The sequence below is a fragment of the Balaenoptera ricei genome, chromosome 1 (genome assembly GCF_028023285.1).
Source record: "Balaenoptera ricei isolate mBalRic1 chromosome 1, mBalRic1.hap2, whole genome shotgun sequence".
NCBI classification, from domain to species: Eukaryota; Metazoa; Chordata; class Mammalia; order Artiodactyla; family Balaenopteridae; genus Balaenoptera; species Balaenoptera ricei.
In genome coordinates, this window is record NC_082639.1 from 13,988,985 (window position 1) to 14,007,033 (window position 18,049).

Below are 18,049 nucleotides of genomic sequence, written 5' to 3' on the forward strand. Positions count from 1 at the left end.
GAACAACCAACCTCAACAGGAAGAAAACAGACCCGGGAGGTTCTCCTGCCACACCTGCCGTGGCTCCACCTGCCCCACAAGTCACCACACCCAATCCTCCCAGCCCAGTGGATTTGCAAAAGAGAAAACAGAACACACACACAAATAACCACCAATCCCGTGTGTTTCCTGGCATCCGGTGACTGTTTGGTCAAGAGCTCCCTCCCTCTTTGTGTAACCGCTGGACACTCCTAACCCCCTCCAGCTGCTGCCGGCTCGGCTCGGGTGGCTGATCACAAGCTCAGCCCCCAGGCAGGTGCCTCCCACTCCCAGGGAAAGCATCAAAGGATCCAAGGAGGCCAGCAGCCGAGATCTGCCAGCCCTAAGCCCCACTGGCCACCCTCTGCCAGCTCAAAGTCACCTTTGCTCCAACTCCTCCGCTGGCCAGCCGGTCAGAGCCAGCCCAAGGCCCCCTCCCTCTCAGCCCGGCAGGAACCTGGAACCATTCCCCACCGGGCAATCATTAATCGGATTCTTGACATTCCTCTGCCCCAGGTCGGCTTGGGGACATGCTCCCCAAAGGAGGAGGAGCAGAGGCCCAGGGCTGGCATCTGGACATGCAGCTGATGGGCAAGGTGGTGCTGTCTGCCGCTGCCCTGCTCCTGGTGACCGCAGCCTACAGGCTGTACAAGTCAAGGACTGCCCAGGCCCCACTGGGGGGCGGGAACGCCAAGGCTGAGGCCAAGGAGGACGCAGAGGGCTCCAGGCGGCCTGCCATCCAGGAGGCTGTTTCCGGGGCACCACAGTGGGGCCTGAGACGCCGGAGAGGAAGCAAGGGGGCCGGAGTATCGCTGGGCTGCAGCTGGGGGAATCCGGAGGGTTCCGAAGTCCTGGCAACAGGAGCGTCTCCTGCAGACTCAGAAGCCCGAGAGACTGGGAAAGCTGAGAGGAAACGTGCTGGTGAGGAGCAGGGTGGGCAGTGCCCGGACTCTGGCCTGGCAACTCCTCAGTGCAGTGGCCGGGAAGCCGGAACAGCTGCTGGCGGTAAGCCCGAGCTGCCCCGTCACCCCCATTGGTGCAGTGAACCCCAAAGCTCCCTAACTGGCCTCGCTGCAGCGGACGGCAGCGGTGTGAGTGGTGAGCTCGCTCCATGGCGGGACAGCAGATCCCAGGAGCAGCTGGGGGCCGGGGAGCAGGAATCCCTCGACCGGTGCTGGGCGGCCCACACAGAAGGCAAGAGTGACATGAACAAGAGCTGGGTCTTTACCCGTGTGACAGGGGTCCACAGGGAAGAGGCTGGGGCCCTCCGGGCTGCCTCGGAAGTGGGCCTGGCCCTGCGTCAGCAGGTGGGAGCCGCCGATGCCTCCTATACCTTCTTGTCTGTGGCCCGGGTTCGAGTGGAGGAGAATTTCATACCAGAGAAGATGGAGGGGATCAGGCCCAGGCTGAAGGGCAAGGTGTACGATTACTGTGTTGAATCCACCTCTCAGGCCACCTCCAGGGGCAGGCTGGCCCCCAGAACAGCAGCCCTGGCTGAGGCTCCGCCCCCTGTGTCAGTGCCAGGCCCTCTGGGAATGGGGCCAGCCTCGGGAGGCCAGGCCGATGACAGAGTAGGTGGAGTGGAGACAGCCGCCTCCCCCGAGCCTGTGCTGTCATCCTCCACACAAGGCTTCAGCAGGAAGGAGAGCCTCCTTCAGATCGTGGAGAACCCGGAGCTTCAGCTGCAGCTCGATGGCTTTGGGGACCCTGCTCCATCGTGCCCAGACCAGAGCGCCCTGCCCACCAGCCCCATATCCCGGGGTTCTCTTGGGTCCAGCTCAGCTGGAAGCAGCGGGAAGCCCCACCTGCACTTCGTGGCTGGGGCCAATTTCTTTCACCTCCCTCTCACCCCCGGATCAGCCCCAGATGTCCACCTGGATCTGGGCAATTGTTATGAGGTGCTGGCCTTTGCCAAGAAGCAGAGCCTGGAGACCCTGAAGGAAGCCGCCTACAAGGTGATGAGTGACAACTACCTCCAGGTCCTGCGCAGCCCGGACATCTACGGGTGCCTGAGTGGGGCAGAGCGGGAGCTGATCCTCCAGAGACGGCTCCGGGGCCGCAAGCACCTGGTGGTGGCGGACATGTGCCCCCAGGAAGACTCCAGCCGCCTCTGCTGCTATGACGACGAGCGGGCTCTCTGGCACCCGCTGGCCCGTCTGCCCCCTGAGGCTGTGTCCCGGGGCTGTGCCGTCTGTAGCCTCTTCAATTATCTCTTCATCGTGTCCGGTTGCCAGGGGTTTGGGCACCAGCCCTCCAACCGCGTCTTCTGCTACAACCCGCTGACGGGCATCTGGAGTGAGGTGTGCCCTCTGAACCAGGCCCGCCCTCACTGCCGGCTGGTGGCCCTGGATGGACACCTGTACGCCATCGGGGGTGAGTGTCTGAACACGGTGGAATGCTACGACCCTCGCCTGGACCGCTGGACCTTTTGCCCGCCGCTCCCCAATGACACCTTTGCCCTGGCGCACACAGCCACGGCGTGTGCCGGAGAGATCTTCGTCACCGGCGGCTCCCTGCGCTACCTGTTGCTCCGATTCTCGGCCCAGGAGCAGCGCTGGCGGGCCGGCCCCACTGGGGGTGGCAAGGACCGCACAGCCGAGATGGTGGCGGTCAAAGGCTTTCTCTACCGCTTTGACCTCAACCGCAGCCTGGGCATCAGTGTGTACCGCTGCAGCGCCAGCGCCCGCCTGTGGTACGAGTGTGCCACATATCGGACCCCTTACCCGGACACCTTCCAGTGTGCCGTGGTGGACGACCTCATCTACTGTGTGGGGCGCCAGCGCACCCTCCGCTTCCTGGCCGACTACGTCTCACCCAGGTTTGTGCCCGAGGAGCTACAGAGCTTCCCCTCCCCTCAGGGCACCCTCCTGCCCACCGTCCTGACCTTGCCCGGCCCTGATGTGCCCCAGACCAGGGTCTAATGGCCCCTCTGCTGGGCCCCTTCTGCAAAACTAGAGGCAAAAAAAACCCCTACCCATCACTCCATGGGCCATTTCTGGGAGATCAGGTGGCCTGGGAATCTGGCCAGCAAGAGGTGAATTCCAGTCCTGTCTCCGCCACTGGCTGGACTTCTTAGCTGCATCTTTGCCCCCATTGGGCTGCAGAAGCCCAGTGTGGAAATGGAACTCGGGGCTGGTGCTCTGAGGCCCAGGATGCCCACGTCCGCAGGGATGACCATCACCTTGCTTGAGCTCTGAATGGGGGGCGGGTACCAGGACCCCAGCAAAGTTCAAGGGCACAGCCTTTTCACAGTCCTGGTTCCAGGGGCCAGTTGACCCCCAGTGACCCCTCAAGCTGACCCTGCTGGATCTGGGCTAGACCTCCATAAGCCGCCAGGACCTCTTCCTAAACATTGGCCACTGAGCCCCAACCTCCAAGAGTCCCAGAAGCACCTGGGACACACAGGTGGGGAAAATGAAGGGAGGCGGCTCCAGCAGGACCAGGAAGGAGCCCAGGAGAGCCCCAAGGGGCCCGGCCAGAGGGAGAGATGGTTGGAAAAGCAGAACAGCTGAAGTTGGAAGAGCCCACGGGAACTCTTGTCTGCAGAATAAATTGACCAAAGCCCACTTTAATTTTTCTCATTACCTGGAATTCTAGTGTACTGGAAGGAGGAGAAACCTCCATTTTCAGCATCCATTTGTAAAGGCACATCTTCTTGCAGGGTTTACTGAGAATACAATTGATTCTGAATACGAGGTCTCAGGAGAGCGAGGACTCTCTCCACCGTCTGCTGGGCCCACTGTTACATGACCACTGCACTCTCTCCCCAGATCGCAGCACCCTTCACAATACAGCTCCCCATGCAACCCAGCCCTCACCTTGGAGCTGGGGGGACAGCCGCCACCAGTCAGCCCTTCCAGGTGGTGAGAGGTGATGGCATCCTTTGCCCTCCCTGTGCCTTGCGGTCACCTGGTCTGCCTCATCAGACAGGAGAGGACCAGGGAGGCGCAGGTCCATGATGGAACTGAGGAACTAGAAGGTTCTAGTAGTGCATTGGGAGACTGGGATCTCCTTTCACATCAGGTTTGGTAAATTCTCAAAGGGAAGAAACTCTCCAACCTCAGGAAGTTACCTTTCTTCCCGGAGGGAGGGGAGAGAGACTGGTCCAATCTATTACTGCAGCCCTGTCCCATCTCCAAGGGAGACACATATACAGAAAGGAGAGCAGCAATGCTCTTGGTCCCAGCCAGAAGCCAGGAAGCTGGGACTACTTCTAAAGTGACAAGCTGCATGAGGAAAGAAGCAGAGAAGGGAGGTGCACCAGGGCAGGTCCCACAGGTGGGATGGTACGAGTGTGCCACATATCGGACTCCTTACCGCTCAGACTTCAGCATCCTTATCTTAAAAATGGGAAGGACCATCCATGTCCTTCTCTGCCTGGGGGATAAACGTGAGCACCTGGAGAAAGTTCTTCCCAGTTCCGCGGGGTCCTGGCAGGAGCTTGTGTTCACTGCAGCTGTTGGGGATGATCTGGGGTGGGGGATCTTTTTGGAAGATGCAAGATTGGAACAAAGAATGAGAGGAGGTTGGTACAGAGACGAAGCCTTTTCTTGGACCGCACAAGGCCACCTTCCCTATTCTAGGGCCTGGGAGGCGAAGCTGCTTAGTTTATTTCTAAGTTGGAGGCTGGGGAAGGAAAGATTGCTGGGACTATGGCTGGAGCCTGCGGAGGGAGACCTCCTCCCCAAACCCCTCCACCACAAAGGCCATGCTCAAGCTCAGAGTCAACACTCAGGCATGAACCTCCAAGGGACCCAGGGGAATTGGAGATGTGATGCCAGGCAGGGAGAAGGGTTTGCTCAGAAGGAGAACCCCATCTGGGAGCTGGGGCAGGTAGAGCCAGATCCAGCCCCAGGGGCAGGTCTCCGGTAAGGAGGCAGGCAGAGCACAAGGCCTCAGCCAAGCTGGGTAGGGTGTGGGGAAGGGCTCCAAGCCAAGGCTGAGCTAGGGATCACTCTGGAAAACTTCCAGAAGCCCATTGCATACATATGGCAGGGACTAGGGAAATGGATCAAGGGATAAGGCAGCAGAGCTTGTTCTAGATGGTGGATGTGGTCTTCATGATGAGAGGGAGAGCTGAGACTTGAGCCTGGATTCAGGTACGCCACACATCTCGTCTGCCTCCTATGGTCCCATGGCAGATATCACTAACCAATCACCATGTCTTTTCTTGTTGAGCTCTTTCAATGGCCTCAGAACTCTTTCAACATGGAGCCCCAGCCAGTCATTACTGATAGATTAGAGCTGTACATTTCTTATTCCTGGCCTGGGTCTCCAGAGCTGGGTTTAGGGATGAGAGTGGTCAGGGCTGTCGTGTTAGGGCAAGGTTCAGGGGGCCTGCAAAAACCACCTGGGGCCATGATGGTCAGGGTTCATTTACAGACTGTTTAAGCCAGGCACTGTTCCGGGTGTTGGAGATACAACACATCCCTGCCCTAATAGACCTCACATTCTAGCTGTAGAAAACAGGCAATTTTAGAAAACAAATACATAAACAAACAAATAGAACCCATGCTGCATACAGGCCATAGAGAAAGAGAAGGCAGGCAAGTGGGATCGTGCAATCAGGCTCCCTGATAAGAAGAAGCTGGGCAGAGCCCTAAGTGGAAATCTGGAAGATGCAGAGACCAAGGCTGGCTCAAGGCCTGGGAGGGCTGGCTCTGCCTTCTGAATGACTTTGCCACGCCAGCAGGGGAGGGCAGGAGGGCCTCCCAGGCACTCCATCCTGTTGTGTGAAGAGGGCAGGAGCCCAGCTGTTTGCTTTAGCCTTTCCTGTAAGGGACAGAATCTCATTACACCAACATTTATGAAAGAAGGTCTTTGGATAGAGGTAAGCTACATTCCCAAGAGAGAAGTAGAGTTTGCACCTTTAAGGGTGTGAGTCAAAATAACACACAGACGCCACACCTGAATGTTTGGCTGGGTGTCAGTGAGCCCATATGACTCCATGAAATCAGAGTCTAGGATTTCCACTTGACCTTTTTAATAGCCTTGTCTGTTGCCCTCTAGCCCTCAGCCTCAGAGTGACTTGTGTGTCACTGGGCTTCTCCATGGGTCATCTGTTCCTGCTTTCCCAGTAAGAGTTCTTTCTTCTTTAGGAAACAAACAAACAAACTTAAGTTTGTGTTGCTTTGCACGTTAGGCCAACCATGCCATTATCGAACAAAAATTGGAAAATAGAGAAAGGTATAAAAAATATCCCCAGTTTCGCCACCCAAAGACAGAACCCCCCCACCCACCCACCGCTGTGGTGTAGGTCCCTCCGGTCTGCTTTTCTTGTGCATGATTTTTGTTTGGCTTGATTTTTGCCTAGATGTGATTGTGCTGAATATACAATTCAGTTGCTTCCCTTTGTTACTTAGCTTTATAGAATAAGCATTTTCCCGTGTTATTACAAACCCTCGGTAAACATCATTTCAATAGTTGCACAATATTCCATCCAGTGGACCTGCCATGGTTTATTTAAACATTCCCCCCTCCTTCAGGCCTATAGATTTTTTTTTTTTTTCTGTTGGTTTCTTTTTCTATCATAAATAAAACGTCTTTTGTTTTCGCGTTCCTCTCTGTCTGAGGCTTCCATCAATGTTTACAAGAGAAGCTCAGCCTCGGTTCTGTCTGGAAGAGCCAGGTTGTTGAAACAACCATAGAAACCACAGCAGTTGCCTGGGGCTGGGACCTGGGCCCTGCTTTTACTGTAGGGCACAGAGCTTCCCTTGGACATGACCAGCAAGAAAGGCAAGGCCGGAGGCCTTCCTGTCCTATGGGATTCCCGGAGCCAGGATGTAAGATAAGGACCCCTGCTCTGCACAAGCCAGGAACTGAACCACGTGCTTCCTACAACTCCCCTCATTTATCCTCACAACAAGCCCATTTTACAGGTGAGAAAACTGAGGCTCAGTGAGTTCAAGGAAACTTGCCTCCATGGCAAAGTCCAAAAGACCCTCAATTTCCTTAAAAGCATCCTTAAACCTGGCCTGCCCACTCTCAGCACATTGCTATTTCCATTCCCCTACCATGAGGTGCAGAGCCAAGGACTTGGCCTCAGCTGTCTCGTGGGCTGCCCCTAATCCCTGTCCATCCCCCACCAATCAATTATGCTCTATCCTTGAATTTGGAACTCAAAAGAAATTGTCTTAAGCTCTCTGATCCTCCATATCTGCAACTGTAAAGTGGCTTTGCCGCTGCCAGCCTCGCGAGAATGTTGTAAGAACTAACAAGAGAATACGTGTAAAGCACCTGGCTGCTCCAGTGGTGCTGCAGTGGCTGCTCCAGAAGTCGGCCTCAGAAGAAGCATCATCTTCTGCAGGGAGGGTGCCCTGAGCCACCTCGGGGGGAGGGACCTCTCCTCCTCCCACTCCCCTTTCTCAGTGTCCTGGCCCCTGAGGAAGGAGGTTGTCTGGCATTTAAGCCCAAGAGGCCCCATCATGTGTAACAAGGTGTAGGGATTGGGGGAGGATGTTCAAGTTATGCACATTTTAGACCATCCAGGCTCTGAGACGAGCCTGTACGACCCTCTGCCTGGGTGAGTGACTGGTTGGCATGAGCTTCCCAAGCTCAAAGCATTAAGCATTTCCCCGGGTCATCCGACAGCCGTGGAGAGCTTCAGAGCCTGCTCGAAGTCCCTGGAAACCTTGAGAAGGTGCAAGGTGGAGGGGGCTCCTTTCTCTTACAGGTGGGGTGTAAGAGCCTCTCAGAGCACCTGGGAGGCCCGTGCGCTGTGTCTGGCCTGCAGATATTCTGAGCCCCAGACAGGTGCCCGGCACTTCCCACCTTGGTCATCCTTACCTGGAAGGGCCCTGTGGCCCCAGGGTCACCCTCGGAGTCCCCTGAAGCTGCAGCTCCAGCCAGGAGGAACCCCCTAGGCAGATGGGAGACTGCGGTGGAGGAAGGGGGATGAAACACAAAGGGAGGAGGTGCCTTCAGGGAGCGGAGATGAGGAGAGAGGCAGCTGGGGAGCCAGAAGAAAGGATAGCCTGAAGGCGAGTCTCTACAAACAGCTGAGACTCAGGTTTTTTGAAAAGTGGGATGTGGGTCAAAATAAAATGAAAAAGTGATCAAGTCTCTGTCATGTTTTTGTGTGCAGGGAGGAGGGGGAGACACAGATCTTACACCAGTAATAATAACGACCTCGTTCCCCACACCCGGCTCTGTGCAAACACTTAACCATCATTCCCTCGTCCAATCCTTCCTGAGACATCGCTGCCTGAAAGTAATTACCGTCATGATACGGGGGAGGAAACGGAGGCAAGACACTTCACGAAAATTAAAAGTTACTACTTAATATCTATTCTAACGTCTACCTTATCATTATTAAAAAACTCGAAGAGAGAAGTTAATCATTGTCAATATGTTTATTGAGCACTAATTGAGCGTCAGCAGGCGCTGTGCTTATATGATCTCATTTTATTCTCAAAACTACCTGGTAGATGGCAAAACTGGCCAAATTCTTCCCTTCCCATCAACTTCTCCGCCCTTGAATCTGGCAGTGGCACTTGCTTTAACTAGCTTGGGCACCGGGTTTACTCTCTTGTGGTCCTTAGAAACCCTGACATTTCCACCATGTGCACAAGCCCGGGCTAGCCTGCTGTACACACAGGACACTCATGGCCCTCTTACCAGTTCCCCCCAGTCCACAGCCAGCCAAACACCCGAGCCACTGACCACCAGCTGACCACAGATGCCCAAGTGAGCCCAGCCAAGGCCAGCAGACCACCTGACTGAACTCAGCCCAAAGTGCTGGGAATGAAAAACATTGCCTACCATATCAGTAAACAAAGGATGTTGCAGCCATCAAGCGATCACATCACAGCCGCCCCGAAGGTGAGCCCTGAGGGAACTCAGGATGGAGGCAGGATGCCCCCCATCTAGCAATCAGCCGCTGCTGCCACCCCAGAAGTGCACCCTGAGGAGATTTAGAGTGAGAAGCCCAGGATACTTGCCCCAGATAGCTGAGGTGGTATCACAGGAATAATTTCAATGAGCCCAGACTTTGCATTTTCCCATACACAGAAAAGTGCTAAATTTCTTAACTTGAGATATCTGGTTTTCCTTAATTAACAGTAGTCTTTTTTTTTTGTTTGTTTTTGTTTTTGTTTTTTAAACATCTTTATTGAAGTACAATTGCCTTACAATGGTGTGTTAGCTTCTGCTTTATAACAAAGTGAATCAGTTATACATATACAATATGTTCCCATATCTCTTCCCTCTTGCATCTCCCTCCCTCCCACCCTCCCCATCCCACCCCTCTAGGTGGTCACAAAGCACCGAGCTGATCTCCCTGTGCTATGCGGCTGCTTCCCACTAGCTATCTATTTTACATTTGGTAGTGTATATATGTCCATGACACTCTCTCACCCTGTCACATCTCACCCCACCCCCTCCCCATATCCTCAAGTCCATTCTCTAGTAGGTCTGTGTCTTTATTCCCGTCTTGCCACTAGGTTCTTCATGGCTTTTTTTCCCCTTAGATTCCGTATATATGTGTTAGCATACTGTATTTGTTTTTCTCTTTCTGACTTACTTCACTCTGTATGACAGACTCTAACTCCATCCACCTCATTACAAATACCTCCATTTCATTTCTTTTTATGGCTGAGTAATATTCCATTGTATATATGTGCCACATCTTCTTTATCCATTCATCTGTCGATGGACATTTAGGTTGCTTCCATGTCCTGGCTATTGTAAATAGAGCTGCAATGAACATTTTGGTACATGACTCTTTTTGACCTATGGTTTTCTCAGGGTATATGCCCAGTAGTGGGATTGCTGGATCGTATGGTAGTTCTATTTGTAGTTTTTTAAGGAACCTCCATACTGTTCTCCATAGTGGCTGTATCAATTTACATTCCCACCAACAGTGCAAGAGAGTTCCCTTTCCTCCACACCCTCTCCAGCATTTATTGTTTCTAGATTTTTTGATGATGGCCATTCTGACCGGTGTGAGATGATATCTCATTGTAGTTTTGATTTGCATTTCTCTAATGATTAATGATGTTGAGCATTCTTTCATGTGTCTGTTGGCCATCTGTATATCTTCTTTGGAGAAATGTCTATTTAGGTCTTCTGCCCATTTTTGGATTGGGTTGTTCGTTTTTTTGTTATTGAGCTGCATGAGCTGCTTATAAATCTTGGAGATTAATCCTTTGTCAGTTGCTTCATTTGCAAATATTTTCTCCCATTCTGATGGTTGTCTTTTGGTCTTGTTTATGGTTTCCTTTGCTGTGCAAAAGCTTTTAAGTTTCATTAGGTCCCATTTGTTTATTTGTGTTCTTATTTCCATTTCTCTGGGAGCTGGGTCAAAAAGAATCTTGCTGTGATGTATGTCATAGAATGTTCTAACAGTAGTCTTTTGATGGTCTGACTATCTGGTTTTTGTTGCAAAACCCTATATATCCTGTCCCGCCCCCTCGCTTGCCTCGTTGGAGCAGTCTCTCAGAGTTACCTGAGATGCTGCGTCCCAGGCTTAAGTCCTCAGTTTTGTCCACTGAATAAAACTCTCAACTTCTAGGTTGTGCATTTTTTTTTTCAGTTGACATTGCCAGTCCACTGACTCATGAGCAAAATAGCAGGCTGTGGGTTTAAGCCACTACATTTCGGAGTGGTATGGAACTCAGCAGTACACAAGCGATACAGCAGTCCTGTAATGTACACACCATTATCACCATTTTATAGCAGAGGAAACTAAATTTCAAGAAAGTGAACTCGCTTTCCCAGGATCATACTGAGAGAGAGGCTGAGACACCAACCCAGGTCTGCCTAACTCCAAATCCTGCATCATTCATCATTCAGCCATATGGTTCTGGTTCTGTTTTAGCCAGAGCCAGGACATTGGGGTCCCTCCTGGTGAAACTGCTAGGGGGGGCTCTTAGGTGCTCCGGTTCTTTATGTCTCAGCACCGAAATAATTCAGCAAGAAGCAAAGTAATAGACAAGAAGTGATTTATTAGAATAGGACGCTTGTGAGGCTTATAAGCAGGCTGGCGAGATCTTCCCAGAAAGAGTAGGTCAGCTCCTTGAAAACTAATCACTAACAGTTACTGATGGCCAGGCTCTGCTGTAAGCACTTGACTTGCAGTAATTCATTTATTTCTTAAAATAACCCTGTGTGTTAGATAAGTTACTATTTTGCACATGAGGAAAATGAGGCTCAGAGAGTTTAAGTAACCTGCCCACAGCTGTGTAGCCAACACGTGATACCCCAGGGCCAGCCCAGTGTCATCAGGAGACAAATCAGCTATGAGGACAGGGAAGGCTTTGCCTCCTGCCCTTCTGCCCCCCAGCATGTTGGGGTCAAGGCCTTGACTGCCTTGCTCCCTGGATCTTGTTCCCATGAGTGTCTCCAGTGTCTGGTCCAGGATCTGGCTCAGGGCAGGATCTCAGTGACACTTTACTGAAAGAAGGGATAAAAGTGGCAAGTGCCACTGTATGAGACTGCCTGGCTTCCAGGCTGCTTGGACCCCTCTTGATCTTAGGACCTAAACCCCTGCTGGTGTTTTTGTGGACTCCCTACAGCTTCCTGGTATGCATTTGATCCCTGGGGTGAGGATTGGAAATCCAAAATCCTGAGGCCACTCGCCAAAAGCCATGGCCCTTCTCATCACTCAGAAGTTTAGACAGAGATTTCAAATCCATCATCGCCCCATATCTCAGATGAAATAAGTTAGGTTCAAACAGATCTTGTAGCTGTGATGTCAATATTCATCTTTCAAGGACTTGACCATGTGGTCTCATCATCTCGGGCCCAGACACTCCCCACCCCTCAGTCGGGACACCCCACGCTGCACACATAACCCCCCCACTTCTCATTCCACAGCCTCAGCCTGCAGGTCCGCTGGCCCCAGTGAGTTCCCAGTGGGCAGTGAGGCTGTCTTGTCTGCTTCCATCCTGGCACCGGCACAGAACGGCCACAGAGCTTGGCTCAGAAGAAGCTGAGTTGTGTCCTGGTTTGAAATGCACCGTCAGGTGCTGTGGCTGGGTGTTCAGCACTGCACAGCCAGGTTGATTTCCTGTCTCCAAGGAGGACTGTTTCATACCTTCTGTCCTTTCCTTAAACACCCTCCGCATTGGCATGCAATATCAGGGCGCAGGGAGCGCGTCAGTTCTTACAGCGCAGAGCACAATGGTTCTGCTGCAGCGGTCAGCACCTGTGCGCGGCCCACGTGAAGGGCAGATTGCACTGCCTGGTGAGGTACCACCCCCGGGAGGGCTCGACCGTCAGGAGGTGGTGTATAAATATCCGGACTCGGGGCTTCCCTGGTGGTGCAGTGGTTGAGAGTCTGCCTGCCAATGCAGAGGACACGGGTTCGAGCTCTGGTCTGGGAGGATCCCACATGCCGCGGAGCAGCTGGGCCCGTGAGCCACAACTACTGAGCCTGCGCGTCTGGAGCCTGTGCCCCGCAACAAGAGAGGCCGCGATAGTGAGAGGCCCGCACACCGTGATGAAGAGTGGCCCCTGCTCGCCACAACTAGAGAAAGCCCTCGCACAGAAACGAAGACCCAACGTGGCCAAAAATAATAAAATAAATAAATAAATTTTTTTTTTTAATGTTAAAAAAAAAAAAAAATATCTGGACTCCCTCGGCCTCCCGGTGGAGAACTCGGGCTCAGGCTCTGCACCGGCTCCTTGCTAACATCCCTCAACAAAGTCACCTCAGTCCACTCTGTTGATGTTCCCACCTGCTCGTCGCTCCTTCCGGAGACCATAGAGGAGGCACACCCTCCTTCCCCCTCAAGCCCACCCTCTCTCACCTTCTTTAGGACTTCACACCCCGGACAGCCCTTCCCCAGCACCAGCAACCTCCCCTATTTCAAATGAACTCTGGCATCTCCCAGCTTAAAAAGAAAGCCACTTTCACATGATTTGCCTGATCGTGCAATAAATAAAAAGCATGAATACACTTTAGAAGGTCAAAAACACTGCCCAAATATAATGTGTCTTGATTTGTAATGAGTGTCAAGGTGATGTGGCACCTCTGCGTTCTTGAAAACAGTTCATCCTCTAAAGATTTGTGACAGTCTCTCCTGCAATCATGTTTATACTATCACATTTAACAATCTTGACTTTGTAGAAAATAGGAGGGTTAGCTGTTAACTCGCCCTCAATTTGAATGGTAACAAATCCTGAGCGAAATCTTTTAAAAAGACAAAACAAAACAATAAAATCTGCTCTTGCAGAATACTTTCCATCTTATTTGAAGGAAAGGAGCCAAACTGTTGGATTGCACATAGAACCAGTTAAACCCATATCTGGTAGCTTTCAGCCTCTTGATTTCACTTCCCAAACCAGGTCTCTCTCCCCTGGACCACACAGTGGGGTGGGTGATGGGGAATGAATACCAAGTAGGGCAACATCAGCCTCAAGAAAACCCAGGGAGGTAAGGTTTTTAAGTTGTCTTTTCAAAAATACATCTTTTTATTGGAGTAAAATACACATAACACAAATTTACCATCATAACCACATGAAAATGTACAATTCGGTGGTTTTAAGTACATTCTTAATGTTGTGTGTCTATGTTTTATCTGGTTACAAAAGATATACAAACATTTATTGTAGAATATATGATTGGGAAAATACAGAGAAGCTCAAAGAAGACAGTAGAAATCACTCCCACTCCAAAATAATCAGTTGTTGTTTTTGACATCTTTATTTCCAGTGTCGTTACCCATAATTTTAAAAATTAAAAATGGGATCTTACTCTGTACTTGCTGTGTAACCGACCTTTACTCCCATCAGAATATTGTGACTACTTTCAAGTTTGAAGAATGTATCACTGGATTTCTTTTATTGTGATAAAATATACGTAACATAAAATTTACCATTTTAGCCATTTTTTAAAGTGTACAGTTCAGAGGCAGTAAGTACATTTGTACAGCCATCACCACCTTCCATCTCCTTAACTTCTTCATCACCCTAAACTGAAACTCCGTGCTCATTAAACCCTAACTCCCCATTCCCTGCTCCCCACCTGCACCCCTGGTAAGTAAAAGTTGTCTTTAACTTTGGAAAACAATCCCTTGCAAGAATAAGGAAGTTCTCTGCTCCATCAGCACAGATAATTGGCAATGTGCCTTAAGCACAAAAACACACTGGGTTTCATTCATTCTGGAAAGTTCCACAAACTACACAGAGCCCAGCTCAGCAGGATGCTTTGGGGCAAAAGAATGAAAAGCTTATTTCTCAAAGACGTTTTGGCTCCTTCCTCATTTCCATGGGGAAAGACAAAGGGAAAAATAATCTCTCTGTTCCCTATGAACTTCCCCCATCCTCACACTAAACTCATTACTTTTGGTGATTTAACAAAATGTAGTTGGGAAAAGCTCGAGGAATAAAACATGTTAATGATTGTGTTATATTGTGGATCCTAATTATGCAATCGTGTGCCCTTAAGATGGATGTTTATTAAATGCCCACTCCCTGCAAGGTGCTGCTGTGCTGATTGTGAACAGGTTGGATGCACTCTCCTGGGGAAGCCAGGAACACACAGGTGAACAGCTATAAAGGATAAAGGCAGGTTGGCGTAAGCTCAGTGCAGGAAATGAATGGAGTGTGATGGAGAGTGACAGGAGGCACGTGGTTCATTGTGCTCAAGGTGGCTTCTCGGAGGAGGTGGCAATGAAGTTGTGATACGAAACATGAGAAGGACTTGGCCTGGAGGAGGAGAGACAGAGAAGGAGAACAAGGGGAAGAGGAGGGACCGCCAAGAGAAAGGGCCCTTTGTCCTAGGCCAAGCGAAGGCCAGTGTGGCTGGGGAGGTGGCAGGAGGCGGGGAGCCAGGTCACGTGGGACACCGTCAACGTCAGCTGGAATGAGAAGTGTGGATTTTATTCTCAGCCCAATAAGAAACCTTCAGACGATTTTTTGCTTTGCTGTCAGTACACTTTTTATTTCAGGAGAGTTTTTAGAACGTAAAGTTGCAAGGATAATACAGAGAATCCCCACATGCCCACTATTGTTAAGATCTTACATTAATACGGTACTCTCGTCACAGCTAAGGAACCGACACTGATACATTGTCATTAACATAAGTCTATACTTTATTCAGATTTCCTATATTTTTTTCTCGACGTCCTCTTTCTGTTCCAGGCTTCCATCCAAGATGCTACATTAATTTTTTTTCTTTTCTTTTTTAAACTGAATTATAGTTGATTTACAATGTTGTGTTAATTTCTGCTGCACAGCAAAGAGATTCAGTTATACATATATATACATTCTTTTTTGTATTATTTTCCATTATGGTTTATCCCAGGATATTGAATATAGTTCCTTGTGCTATACAGTAGGACCTTTTTGTTTATCCATTCTATATATAATAGTTTGCATCTGCTAATCCCAAACTCCTAATCCATCTCTCCCTCCACCCCTTGGCAACCACAAGTCTATTCTTTATGTCTGTGAGTCTCTGTTTCATAGATAGGTTCATTTGTGTCATATTTTAGATTCCACATGTAAGTGATATCATATGGTATTTGTCTTTCTCTTTCTGACTTACTTCACTTAGTATGATAATCTCTAGTTGCATCCATGTTGCTGCAAATGGCATTATCTCATTCTTTTTTATGGCTGAATATTATTCCATTGTATATATGTACCACATCTTCTTTATCCATTCATCTGTCGATGGACATTTAGGTTGTTTCCATGTCTTGGCTATTGTGAATAGTGCTGCTATGAACACAGGGGTGCATAAGATGCTACATTACTTTTAGATGTCATGCCTCCTGAGGCTCCTCTGAGTAGTGACGGTTTTCCAGACCTTCCTTCTTTTGGGTGACCTTGACAGTTTCGAGGAGTACTGGTCAGGTATTTAGTAGACTGTCCTTCAGTTTGGTTTTGTCTGATGTTTTTCTCATGGGTTATGGGTTACTTGCCTGGGGTTTGGGTCATGGGAGGAAGACCACAGAGGTAAAACCCCACTCGCATTACATCATATCAAGGGTACCTGCAATCAACATACTGATCACTATTGATGTTGACCTTGACCACCTGGTTGAGGCAGCATGTGTCCAGCTTCTCTGCTGTAAAGTTTCTCTCTTTTCCCTCTTTCCGTATTCTGCTCTTCAGAAGGGGTCACTGTGTGCAGCCCACATTCACAGGATGGGAAACTATACTCCACCTCCTTTATGGGGGAGTAGCTCCATAAATTATTTGGAATTCTTCCATATGGGACGTTTGTTTCTTCTTCCCCATTTATTTACTTATTCAATTATCTGTGTCAGTATAGACTCATAGATACTTACTTTGTACTTTGGGTTATATTTTAACACTATGTTGTTTATTTTCTTGCACAGATTATTCCAGCTTTGGCTACTAGGAGCTCTTTCAGCTGACTCCTGTGTCCCTTTGACGTAAACCCATCATTTTGTTTCTTGAGCATTTCCTTATTTTCTGTCACTACAAGATGCTTCAGGCACATCGTATATATTCCCTGCCCAGTCCTAGAATCCACCATTTCTCCAAGGAGCCTTAGTTCCTTTACTAGAGAATGGTGTTAGAAGCCAAGGTCTGGACACTGGGTCGGAGAGGTTTTCAGGCACAAGGGTGGCATTATCTGATCTCCATTCTAAATGAGTTCCTCTGGATGCTGTGGAGAGCATGTTGGTGGGCGGCCAGAGAGGAAACTGTGATACCAGTTAGGAGGACATCACAGTCATTCAGGTGAGAGGTGTGGGGACCCACTTGGAAGAAGCCTTCTCGGAGCTTCCTTTATCTCACTGAAAGAAAAGCTTCTAAGAATGAAACTATCATAAATTCCCTTCTCTGAGGGAGTTTTATGGCCATGAAAAATGGATGAGATCACTGGCTCCTGCATAAACAAATATTATCACAAGTTTTCTTATCTCCTGTTTGTTCCCCTAGAAACCCATAGAAGCCTCTTGTCTCTCCCAACCTTTAGCTATTGGGCGAACTACTTCTTTTGTGAGCTCCCATATACACATGAATAAATTTGGGGTTTTTTTCCTCCTGTTATTCTATCTTTTGTCAGTTTAATTTGTATGTTCCCAGGTACTGAGCCTAAGGGGTTTTTCTTCCCTGATAGAGACAGTGGTCTGAGCTACACAAGGACACAAGGTCAGCTAGAGATGAGTTCATGTGATGGCAATATACCCACCAGATTGTTCCTCTGCCCAGCCCCCTTCAGCCCCCAGCCCAGCCTACCTTTACCCCTCAACCCTTCCAAAACATTCCCTTTCTCTTCTCTTTTCCTAAATTGATTTCTGCTGCTTGCAACCAGGAACCCTAACTCAGAGAATCTAGTAACTTTCCCCCTCGACCTCTACAGTGGACTCTTACAAGACATCATTTCACCATCCCCCAACTCTCACACAGAGCCCAGCACGTGCTTGTTGAGGCCAGATTTGTGCTACTCAGTAAACAAAACAGTTGGCTGTGCCATGGGGCACCATCGACAGGCCTATGGGGTGCACCTTGGTACCCCACTTAAGAAAATGAACTGTTTGCAAGTCATTTTCCCACATTCATTTGCATGGAAACAATTAGTGTGCTAATTAAAATTGAGTCTTATCTCTTCATTAAAGGAAGCCCAGCAGGACCTCCAGTTGGCAAGATGGGGTTGACAGAAATTTGGAGGTTCTCTGGTACTAGAAAAGAAGGCGTTTTCATTTCCCATCAAACGTTTAATAATTCAGGTGACTGCGGGATTTGGCTGACCCTCCGTTAAGGCTCGAAATAGCAAGCTTGGCAAGCACAGGTCCATCCACATCCACATCCCAACTCAAATGAGTGAGAATTTGTAATCCTTCTCCCAGCCTGGCCTGGCTGGACTGTGCCTTGCTCCATAAAGCAAAGGTTTGTTGCTCAAATTAATAGTACAAACAAGATTTTAGAGGGGAATGCTTAACCTACTTAAGAGAACACACTGTTTTCAAGCAATTAGTACTATTTGCACACAGTGAATGAGCTAATTGCAGATAAGCCTTATTTCTGTTTTGAAGAGGGATCCAGCAGGACCACTACTTGGCAATACTTGGCCAACAGTTAGTATCACCACATGTTCCTGCAAGGGATAAAG

At 49.6% G+C, this 18,049-nt stretch overlaps 1 protein-coding gene across 1 annotated transcript; it reads left to right on the forward strand.

The window, feature by feature from the left end:
• Positions 1-532: 532 nt before the first annotated feature.
• On the forward strand, positions 533-6,576 carry KLHDC7A (kelch domain containing 7A). The gene has a single exon (XM_059914933.1). It carries the CDS (start codon positions 549-551, stop codon positions 2,937-2,939), a length of 2,391 nt encoding a protein of 796 aa, XP_059770916.1. The 5' UTR covers positions 533-548; the 3' UTR covers positions 2,940-6,576.
• The last annotated feature ends 11,473 nt before the right edge of the window (positions 6,577-18,049 follow it).